Genomic DNA, 11,906 nt, shown 5'->3' on the forward strand with positions numbered 1-11,906 from the left:
GGAGAGAGAGAGAGAGAGAGAGAGAGAGAGAGAGAGAGAGAGAGAGAGAGAGAGAGAGAGAGAGAGAGAGAGAGAGAGAGAGAGAGAGAGAGAGAGAGAGAGAGAGAGAGAGAGAGAGAGAGAGAGAGAGAGAGAGAGAGAGAGAGAGAGAGAGAGAGAGAGAGAGAGAGAGAGAGAGAGAGAGAGAGAGAGAGAGAGAGAGAGAGAGAGAGAGAGAGAGAGAGAGAGAGAGAGAGAGAGAGAGAGAGAGAGAGAGAGAGAGAGAGAGAGAGAGAGAGAGAGAGAGAGAGAGAGAGAGAGAGAGAGAGAGAGAGAGAGAGAGAGAGAGAGAGAGAGAGAGAGAGAGAGAGAGAGAGAGAGAGAGAGAGAGAGAGAGAGAGAGAGAGAGAGAGAGAGAGAGAGAGAGAGAGAGAGAGAGAGAGAGAGAGAGAGAGAGAGAGAGAGAGAGAGAGAGAGAGAGAGAGAGAGAGAGAGAGAGAGAGAGAGAGAGAGAGAGAGAGAGAGAGAGAGAGAGAGAGAGAGAGAGAGAGAGAGAGAGAGAGAGAGAGAGAGAGAGAGAGAGAGAGAGAGAGAGAGAGAGAGAGAGAGAGAGAGATGCTGTATTTACGGACTCCTGGTCCACAAATGGGGAATTAGGTATCGCATCTTCTTCTTAGATCATAAAGACGACATACAACTGAAAACAAGTAGCTAAGGAAAGCTGTTCATTGTTTTATTCCTCTGGTGTTGGCGTGGGCAATGTAATAAATAACAAAAAAAAAACACAAATAAATAGAATGAAGAACATTGCATGATGACGAATATCAAGCAGTAACTGATGTTCCCGACCAAACAGGTAACTGGCCATTCAAAGACTTCCTATCTGCCCTAATGAAGAAGCAAATAAATAGAGAAATACCAGGCATATTGTTCGGGCACACAAGACGTAACGACACATAACGCGGCACGAGAGCACCGCTAGACGGGACTGAAGGATAGAACGAAGTGCCCGACGGGACAACATGGCAGGGCTGACCAGACGCACATTCAACAATTACATGACAACAACAACAACAGCAACACGGGGACGTGGTTCCGACTAGCGACGATGACACAACTGCAGCAACAACAACAATAACAACAACAACAACAACAGGTGTCCATCGGACAACGCCTTCGCGTCGGACATCAACGAGCGATGCTTCAAGGAACGCTCACCGGAGCGAATCACAACATTTACAAGGCTTGAGCTGTGGGAGCTTCACCTCTCCCTAAATACACTAGCTGTTCTATAACTGAAGTGTGTTCATAAAAAGACAGAAGCTGGCAGCTTTGGATGCGCAGCAGTGACATGACAAGAGCTGCGTAAAGGAATTAACAAAAGCCTTCGATGATGCACAAGAACATGACTCTCTAGCTAAGCTGGCTTTTTAGTAGTCCTGATCGCCCAGCCGGGACTTGCATGCGAACATTTTCTTGCACTGCTGCTTGTCGTAGACGCCAGTCGAGGCTTTGGACAGGATGGAGGCGTTCTCTTGGACCATCTCTGGCGCAAACTGCTCCACCAAGCTGTGGGCAAAAGAGAAGAATGTTATCAGAACGTCGACAATGCCGCATTGGCTCAGCTACCCTAGGCAGTCGACTTTGTACCACTAGCAGTTAATGACTCCTCGCTGACTTTTAATACGTTATGAAACATAACATTAATTAGGTGAGCAGTCCAGTTCATATAAATGGGATGGGACCGAAGACGTATCTATTTAACGTCGCTATTCACATCATGGAAGTTACAGAATTGGTGTAGTCAGCTAGCCACTGAATTCATTTCCTTTCAGCGGATGCCTGTCGAAACCGATTCTTCCCATAGCGTAGGTATCGGATCGGAGAGATCATCGATTAAACCCATTTACATTCCACATCATCCTCACTAGTCACTAGCGGTGACAAAAAAAAGGCCAAAATGTGTGTTTTTGAGTGCGCACTGATTTCACTCCGGTCCCCTGCCCGGCCATCTGTCTGTACAGGTGCGACGCGTGCCGTTTCATTTCCATTCCCGTTAGCCCAAGTCGACACCATCTGCTCGCCGGCTTGCGGTCACCGTGACCCGCATCGGCTGGCGCGCATGCGCACTGGCCTGCGCCGGTCGAGCAGCGTCCGGCGAGCCTGCATCTCATTGGGATTGAACGGGGTCACGACGTCCGGTGACCGAACGGGCCGACCGGCGCCGCCAGCGCAGGACGCGGCTAGTTACAATTCAGATAGGGCAATGCTGCCAATTGATGAGCCTGTTTTGCATGGGGTCAAGCAGACGTACTGGGTATTCTGAATCGAACGGTCGCGCAATAAATGCATGACCACTGGGGCATCCAAAGTAGGACGAAGGTGGTGTCGCTTGTCAGCATCATCCACTGAGATGCAGGTATCCGCTTTGCCCCCGGCGCTTAGTTGAACTGTCCCATACTTTCTCCACATCAACTTTTTTTGCCCATCTACCCGTCTCCAGCGATGTTCCGTGGTCGCTCTGGCTCCTCTAATGGTCACCCTGGCTTTCATTGTCAGTTGTTACCCTACCCTGGTCAGGTTTCCCCGGTCGCAGCCGCCGCCGACTCACCTGGCCACCAGCTGTTTGCCCGGGAAGCGGTACGGCTCCGCGCGCAGGCCGACCTCGCAGAAGATGCGCTGCACGCAGCGCTCATCCTCCAGCATGGTCAGGTAGTCGTCCACCAGGCGCTCCAGGTCGGCCTTCCAGGCGGCCATCGGGTCGGCCGAGCGGCCGGTGCCGGCCACCACCAGCGAGCCGATGACGAGCGCCAGCAGCAGCGCGCCGCCCAGCACCAGCAGCGGCACCAGCACGGCGCCCAGCAGGCCCAGCAGGCCGCCGCCGCCGCCGCCCGACTGCTTCACCGGGTACCGGTGCACCTGGGGCTTCTCCTGCACCGGGTAGTAGTAGTAGTACAGGTTGCCGGTCGAACCGCCGCCGTAGCCGCCCGTGCTCGGTGCGTCATAACCTGAGCTGGGCTTGCTGTAGCCTCCAGAGCTGTGGCCGCCAGAGCTGTGGCCGCCAGAGCTGTGGCCTCCAGAGCTGTATCCACCAGAGCTGTGACCCCCAGAGGCGGGCGCATCATAACCTGAGCTGGGCTTGCTGTAACCGCCAGAGCTGTGGCCTCCAGAGCTGTGCCCTCCAGAGCTATGGCCGCCAGAACTGTATCCACCGGAGACAGGTGCGTCATAACCAGAGCTCGGCTGGCTGTATCCTCCAGAGCCGTGACCACCCGAAGAAGGCGCGTCATAGCCGGAGCTGGGCTGCTGCGGCGCTGAATAGCCGGAGCTGACGTGGCTGGAGGCCGGGGCGTCGTAGCCGCCGGACGGCTGGGCGGGAGCGCTGTAGGATCCGCCGCCGGAGGTGCTGTAGGAGCCGCCCACGCTGTGCGCAGACCCATGGCTACCGTGTGAGGAGCCGTCCCGAGCCTGGGCCAGAGCCTGTGCCAGCGGCTGCGGCGCCGCTGCCTTGGCGGCCTCCGTGTCGGCCAGCGCCGGGGCCAGCAGGCCCACCACGCAGATACAGAGCAGTGTGCGTCTCATCTTGGAATCCTGCGTCAGAAGGCAAACACATATTGTTATTGCTCATTGAATGATGTCCTTAAGCCGTACCTAATTCACGGCTGGCTAGGTTGATGCTGTCTTCAGGGCAAATATTTATTTTTCTTATTTTCCCCAAGCAGCAGCCAAATATTCATTTAACCCTCGCCCGTAAACGGCGATCTGCCACCTTCGCCCATGCAGGGGGGGGTTGGTGCGACCCCCCCCTTGGCGTTTGAAAACGGAGCGTCGTAGAGCTTAGCGGAAAAGATCAACGGATTGCTCTCGCCGAGATCTCGCGATTGGTGGTATATTTTTTGGTCCTAGGTCAACATTTGACCTACTTTTGACCGGTCAAAGGTCAAATTTTCGGGAAAAAATAGACTTTTTCAACTTTCCGCGGTGATTGCGGCAAAACGGTGGGAGATATCGACTTGAAATCTTCACTATCGTGTTCCTTGATCAATTCTCTATCGTTTGGTATGTATTTCGTTTCCTTAGCTCTAAAAATAGCGCGTTGGGTGTGCCGGAAGTCGGCAAGGTCACAGTCGGCGGCAGAAATTCGAAAAATCAAAATTTAAATTTTTGAAATCTGATTGTATTTTTGGATTTGGGAAGTCCATTTGCTCCCTATAGAAGCTAATATTGCTGCATATTCCCATTGAGGTGACAAGAATTAGCAAAATAGTGGTTCGGGCGCTTTTCAAAAATAGTACCGGACGCTGTTCCTCTTGTGACGTCATAGCTCCGTGACCTGACCTGACCCGGTCAAGTTTCTTATACCATATGATAGCCAATACTTGCCCCAACATGCATGGGAAGTTTCATCACGATCCATCAACCGATGTCCGTACCACCGGCAGGAAACCTCGGGCGTTGGCACTCAGTTTGTGAAAATGCGGCCGGAGGCTGTTCCCTTTGTGACGTCATAACTCCGTGACCTGACATGACCCGGTCAAATTTTTTTTATCAAAAGATGCGCAAGGTTTGCCCCATAAGGTACCCAAAATTTGGCGGCGCTGCGCGCCGCCCTTTTTGCACTATTTCCGAAAAGCCTCAGGGGGGGGTTGCACCAACCCCCCCCCCCCCCACATGGGCGAGGGTTAATATTTGCTTTCTACTTTGCCGCAAAAATGAACAGATCATCAATTAGCACGTCGATACAATGCATGACCGGGAGACGACCGATGCTGGTTTCATTTTAGTTTCAATAGAAGCTATATTTCGTTTTTATCGTTTGTGCGTCTGACGAAAAAAGTTGAACATTTTTTCTTTAATGAAACGTTAACATACAGGGTGTCCCATAAGTTCGTTCTCACCTAAATTTTACGTTTTTAGGCTCTCTTGCTTAAAGGCACGCTGAAATTGGTTAATTAACGGGCTTACGTGGTTGCCATGGCTGGTAGAAATATGCTCCACAGTAACTAATTTCTGTAGACAAAATAGTTTTTGCTAGAGAGCCCGTTTCCTACATAGACGGCTAACGCGGTACGTCTCGGTATTATAAGATAAGTATAAGTATAAGACGGTACGTCTCGGTATTTAGTCAGCACGTGACCATTCGCGACGATTGAGGGTGATTGAGGCCTACCAGTCTGTAGACAATGTCCATTGCTAACTGGACGCACAGTCAGCAAGTGACACCGATGATTTGTCGGGAGTCAATCATTGCAAGTTTATCCTCTTTTGTCAGCTCTCCGGAGTGAGTCATGTGGCCAAAACTGTGTGGCGCCAAAGTGGCCATCAGAAAGGTCAAAGGGTTAGAAAGTTGGTAAACAGACTTTTCAGGATGGATTACCAGCTGTCTAAGAGTGTTCTTTCGGGGTACATAACTCAAGGTGACTTAAGCTTTGTTTACCGGAGGGCTCAAAATAGTCAAAAACGTCTTAAAATGGCCAAAAATGAGTTTCGTTATGCTTGAGGCTAAAAAAACTAAAGGGCTGAGGACATCAACCAGGTCATCTGGACTAACTAGTCCACGTTCGACATGAAACACCCGTCCAAACCCGAAAACAACCCCATAAGGGCGAAGGAGGAGGCCTCCGTTTCGTCCCGTTATGTTCCTATGCAAAAGGCCAGGGTCACGGTATTGTGAGGTTATAGGCGTCCAGACGCTGATCAGGTTCCGATTGGTACTCCAGAAACAGTTTTGGGAAGCAGAATGCTTTCCCAAGAACATCTAGGAGGAGTTTCAGCCTTCAAGCTGAGCTCGAACCGCGAGTATGAACACATTTATAGAGTAGAAAATGGCATCCGAGAGGTCGTAGGCCCATCTTCAGGCAAGACAGTGCATCAGTGCACAGGTCAAGCAAAGCTTAAAAGCGGTGCAAGGAGACTGTGACAGGCGTTTGTGGCAAGACCACATGCCAGGCACCTCATCGGATCAAAATTTCATAAAAATTTGTTGGTTATGCTGAAAATTAGGCTCGTCGAAGCGTAGCGCTGTTCCAGCCTCGAGGAGCTCACGACGCATGTCAAGTCAGTCTGGATTAACTTTAAGCCTGCTATGCAGTCAAACATGCCGGTTGGCATGCCGCAGCATGTATTCATGTGTTTGCCTATAAAATGGGGAGCACATTGAGGGGTCACAAGTAATATATCAAGACGCAATGTACTCTGTTTCACATGCAAATATAATGTGAGAACGAACTTATGAGACACCCTGTAGTGCAAACATATTTTTGCATTGGGGCGAACGGGATGTTGCCGGCAGCTGGCGGGACGAGATGAGTTGTGAGCCACCTGCTCGTACGGGAAACTGTGAGAGGCCCGGTGATGGATGTAGGCCCGGCGGGCCGCTCGTCACGGTGGTGCTCAGAGATGACTCAGCTCGTCTCGCGGCGGTCCAGCACGCGGCACACCGCCCCCGGGCACGGCCGACATCCCGCCGAGCTGGAACACGTCCCGGGGCCGTCTCTGCAGCCCCGTCTGCCGTCTGCCGTCCACCGTCTGTCGTCCACAACACCACGGTCACCGGCCGCCGCGATCGGCAGCCCGATCAACTCACCTGCAAACAGCACACACCCTGCCGTCCGGCGCGATGCACCCTCAAATGGGCGCCCTTTGCAACCGGGCTGCTTTATAGTGGGACTGGAGGCCGAGTGTGGGGGCAGCCGCGGTCAACGGTCACGTGGGGCTAAGTCCGGCGCCGCGACGTGCAAGGGGCGGAGTTTGCTGGTGCGGCCAGGCCAATGCAGGCTGGCCGCCGGCCGCCGGCCGCCGCCATCTGCGTTTTTGCACATCGTTTGCGTGCTGACGCCGGCCGCCGGCCCGGCACCAGAGGGCACGCGGCTACCACCCTCTCGCATCATCTCAGCCAGAGAGGGTGACCTCGCTCCGCCAGCGAAGCAGCGCGTGTGCTTCTTGTGTCGGCAACGTTGAATAGAATCAGAATGTTTGCCGAGATGACTTGGCTAAAATAAGAGCGCCTGCACTTATTTCCTACACCAGCTTACACTCGAATGAATCGGTCCACACATTTCGCTGGTCTTTGCCTATTCATTCCACCTCAGGAGACACCTTTGTTCTGCCTTAGCCGGCATATTTGCCCCCAGCTCAGTCGTCACATTTGACTTACTCCGACTGTCACATATGATCTAGCCCGCACATGTTTTCACCTAGCTCTCAATGTCAAGTACCCGCAGAGCTACCCCAGCTCGTGCACCACCGTCACGCCTTCTGACTCTCTCGGCAATTCGAGCCGACGCTTTCCTCTTCACCTCAACGTCACCTGCAGCATGACATTGAATGGCGCCGTCTCTGAAGTGCTGGAAAGACCTGGAATACACAGATCCTTTACTTTCTCTGCGGCTCCGGCGAGTCATGTGTGCCCCTTCAGTAGGCATGTGGCGCACCACGAACGTGCATGCCTCGGCTGGGAAAATCGTTCATCGTTCATTGTTGGTCTCGGCGGTCGATACAAGAGGCTCTTGACGGGGATGGCCAGTGGTTTGAGGGAACATCTGCGGCTAAGGATTGACGAACGGGACACAATATAGTGGGAGACGCTGAACTTCCGCTTCGTAAGTCTCTCCACTGCCCGGCATTGCCCGGCCGAATGGAAAAGCTGATGCCCGAATGTCATCCCATTCTTTCAGAATTTCGAGGCAAATAAAAAGGACAATAACCTACGGAAGAATGGTCATATCAATGGCTCGATCAGGAAGCCTGTAGTGCTGCTTCTTAGCACCGTTTTCGATGGTAGTTTTGTCATTTCACGAAATGAGCTGAACTAGTTCCGAGGATCTGGTCGAGTAGTCGCGGTCAGCCCGCCAGTCTGTGGCCGCGCCGGCAGTGACGGCGGCCGCGGTCAACCGTCACGCAGCTGCGCCGTCTCCGGCGCGCGCGGGCCGGCGCGGTGGGCCGTAGTTTCCCGGCCGGCGACCCACATCGGCGCTCCATTGTGGCCGAGCGCGCTGGTCGGCGCCCCGGGCCCAGCCGTGACACAGAGCTGCCGACTGCGAGTCGGAGCCGATGTGGGCCGTGAGCCGCCTATCGGCCGGCGCCGAGCCACTCTCACGTGTCACGCTGCCGGCGAAAGTGGCAGGGCCAAACGGCCGGCCACCGAACGAAACGGGATCACCCGCTGATGGAGTGCGATCCGGTCACGGTATCAAATATCGGCTGACGCTGACCTTGCATTGGTTGTTGTTTTATATGCCTGAAATATGTGAATTTTCGTGACGTCCTGCTATTTTATAGCTAATGAATACAAAAGTCCTCTTAAAAAATGGTTAGGGAACTAATTTGAGTAAAAATATAACGATTAAAGATTCCAAAGAAAATTTTAATTTTGAACCACTCAGCCAGCCACTCTGACTCGACTAAACTCCATGAAACAAATGCATAATTTGATTTTTCTTCGATGATTTAGTTACGTACCTATATATGTACATGTAGGCATGAGCTGTTTAAATATTAAATGAATTTTGAGGACACTTAAGGTGTATGTTGTTAAAATAAAGTTCATCGCTTAAAACTCAAGAAGTCATTTATGTTGGGGATTCATCGTTGATGTGTCGTCCGTATATATTTCTAGAACTTCGGTTCATGGGCTAGAATCTGTCAACTTGAGGTTTCTTTCCACATAGGTGTCAATCAATTTGATTTATTCACTTATATTTGCATCTATCTTGGAGTCATATCCCCTAATGTCAGTCTCAAATAAAAACTGAGTTCACATCAATCTAAATCGAAATTGGTAAACGCAGTCTTCATTCACCTCCGAACAGGTGTTTGAATCGCCGAGGTGATATTTTCTCCTCTGATCAGTCTCTAACATAGCCATTATTCCTCGTCGATCGAGGTTGGCAGGTAGCCGAGTTCGCCGCGGTCGGTGACACTCCTCTCCTCTGGGAGAAGCGGTCGTTTCCGGCGGCCGGCTGACGCGTCTGACCCATATCGAGGCAGCGCGCCGACCGGTCAGCACCGCGCCATCTCTCCTAGGTGGGCCACTGGCTGAGGGCGACGGCCCCGGAGCCGCGGCAGACGTGCATCTGCTGCCGAGGGAAAGCCGGCAGCCAATCAACTGTGACGGTCAAATCAGGGAATTGCAGAGATTCAGTGCCTCTGGTGGTAGATGATAGAAAATGGCATTACGTAGTTTTCTTCGACCAGTAGCTGTCTGTTAGAATAATCAAGCGAAATTAACTTAAGGGACCCAGCGCCGATCATTTTTATGCCTGTAGCTGTATACAGGTGTCTTCACCAGCATGCATCACGACCCAACCGCCAGCCTCGCCTGTGTTTTGCCTTCCCAGACCTGATCCGTATATCTGCAGTTTTATTCTCATGCTCAGATATTTAAAAAAAAAAAGAGAAAAGCTAGGAAACGCGGACCATAGCATTCTCGCGCAAGGTGTTATAATTTTACCTTCGGCCACTGGAAGTTGCAACGTCTCGCTGTCCGCCGTCCGATGACCAATTGAGGACTAGTCGGCCAGCGACGGACCGGAATGTGACTCTGTCAGTCAATGAGAGCCGAGACTTACCCACCAACTGACAGTGAGCTCACCCCCTTCCTTCCCGTTCCACTCCGCTCCCTCCGTGATGAGTCACTATTGCTAGCGCCCGGTCCAGTCCGCCTGCACGGTGACTTTCGTTCTTAGCCGAGCTGCCGGCAACGCTCGGTAACTACTCGAGTGAATGGCATACCGGACAGTGGCACAACATAGACGGCAAGGTCGCCAGGGAAGTCCGGTGCGACCGGCCGGACCGGTAGCTCGGCGGCTTTTTGTCGCAGATCTGCCACGGATTGCGGAGGGGCGATACGATCTGCAGTGACCGTGGTCAGCTGAGGGCGCCGGCCGTGACGGGGAGGGAGGGGAACCTTGCGGAACGGAACCTCAGCGGAGAAGTGGCTGAGATCAAATGCGTTCCTTGTAACCCATTTAAGAACAGAAAAGTAAAAAACATCGATGCTGAGTTTTTTATCGCCATCCGCTTAGTTACAATCAGATTTTCTGAAGTCTGAAATTCCCCTTACCTTTGTTATTTAGGATATAGGTATTTGCGAGTACGTTATGCAGTAACAAGAATTGATAAACTTTCAGATCGTCGTCTCCCTTATCTCCTCAAATCCATTCCTTGAATGCCTAAAAAAAATCTGGCGCTTCCCCAGACGATGGAAAATTGTCATATGACATCCCAGCCGTGGTAGAACAGTGACCACAGCGAGGCCTGTATGTGCGGCCCTGCGCAGTGGCCGCTGACCGGCAGACGGCGAGTCCTGTCCAGCCTGCCCGGCTCGGCCCCGTTCAGTCGTACCGTTCTGTTCACCGCTACCTTCCCAGCCAGCCGGTCGGCCCGCCTGGAACGGTGGCCTCTCCCACGGCGACCGACTGCGCCGCGCGCGCCGGCACGGCTCGGCAGGGGTCACCGGCGGCCGGCGTGCGAGTACGACATTCAGCGGGGGTCACCGGCGGTTGACGCACGTCACCGCTGCGCTGACAGGGCGCACTCGACTCGTCTCACACCTTCTCACTTCATCTCCTTTATCGGTCTGTCTTTGTCGCTGTCTCTATCTTTGTCTCTTTCTCCGTCTCTGTTTCTGTCCCTGCCTCTGTTTCTCTTTCTTTCTTTCTTTCTTTCTTTCTTTTTCTTTCTCTCTCCCTCTCTCTCTCTCTCTCTCTCTCTCTCTCTCTCTCTCTCTCTCTCTCTCTCTCTCTCTCTCTCTCTCTCTCTCACTCTCTCTCTACCTCTGCCAGGATTACCGGAACCGCTGCCGGGATTCTCAACCGAAGCGGGCCCGAAGCCGTTTTATTTTGTATACGGCAACATGCAGATCTGGCTGGGTTTGTGGTGCGCATTACATTGCATTATAAAGAGCACAATAATTCACGAGCCCCATGGGATATAACGCCAATGATTTTTTATATAAAACATATCGTGTGATTTGTGAAATAAATTGCCTAAACGCGCTTGCATTCAAGCGGTCTTTCCTTGTTTATACCTATATAAGAATGTAGGTACCTACTCCAAAAGAATATGCCTTTTAGCACATATCCAGCTAAAGCCGTTCACTTACTTTTAAACCAATTTAGATGGTAAAGTTTCAGAAGCTGCATATCCTAAAGGCAACTATAAAGTTATTTCGTGCATGTTTCCTCGCGTATCTGGCTGGACTTTTCTCTTCAAATATCTGCTAACAATATCCGTCGGTAGCAGCCACTGGCGGTCGCAGGGGGGGGGGCCACGGGGGCCATGGCCCCCCTTTGGTGCTGAAAGGTGGGGCCATACTATCTTTTGGCCCCACCTTTCAGATCGAACAAAAGTCCTAGAAAAGCTTTTCGTATGTTTCATTTTCTTTCTTGCGCCATCAAAGGACGTAAATTTCACTCATGAGTGGGCTCAGTTTCGCATTCTGTCAATTTGGCGGTCAGCGTCGCTGGCACCGGTTCACGAGTATGGCCGGATCTTACAGGGTGACACAAAAAAAGCGGTCATCACCAAAATTCGAATAACTTCGGAAGCTTTATTCAGATCATCACCAAACTTCGGCCACTTTAGGTCACACCTATGTAGCAGACATCCACCAAGTTTCAAGTCTTCTTGACGAATAGTTTTAGTACAGTGTGTGTTTTACGGACGCTCCACAATGTGCTCCAGGTGAGCGCCCCGGCGCTGCAGGGCGTAGGCACACCTGCATCCGGCGGGCAAAGTTGCCGATAACCCGATAAGAATAACGTTTCAGGGGTAGCACACCCCCTGAGCACTGTCTCCAGAGGCCATTGCACTCTGTAAAGTGCACAGCCATCGGGTTATCAACAACTTTGACCGCCGGATGCAAGTGTGCCTACGCCCTGCAGCGCCGTGGCGCTCACCTGGAGCACATTGTGGAGCGTCAGTAA

The 11,906-nt window shown here is 52.2% G+C and overlaps 1 protein-coding gene across 1 annotated transcript; it reads right to left on the reverse strand.

Moving 5' to 3' along the window:
* Positions 1-691: 691 nt before the first annotated feature.
* LOC122369721 (loricrin-like) lies at positions 692-6,632 on the reverse strand. The gene is made up of 3 exons (XM_043344646.1): positions 6,566-6,632; positions 2,591-3,570; positions 692-1,548 (listed from the first exon to the last, which is right to left on the reverse strand). The coding sequence occupies exons 2-3, from the start codon at positions 3,559-3,561 to the stop codon at positions 1,410-1,412; spliced, it is 1,110 nt and encodes a 369-aa protein (XP_043200581.1). The 5' UTR covers positions 3,562-3,570; positions 6,566-6,632; the 3' UTR covers positions 692-1,409.
* Between the last annotated feature and the right edge of the window lie 5,274 nt (positions 6,633-11,906).

The sequence above is a fragment of the Amphibalanus amphitrite genome, unplaced genomic scaffold, assembly GCF_019059575.1.
Source record: "Amphibalanus amphitrite isolate SeventyFive unplaced genomic scaffold, NRLGWU_Aamphi_draft 001065F_arrow, whole genome shotgun sequence".
Classification (NCBI taxonomy): Eukaryota; Metazoa; Arthropoda; class Thecostraca; order Balanomorpha; family Balanidae; genus Amphibalanus; species Amphibalanus amphitrite.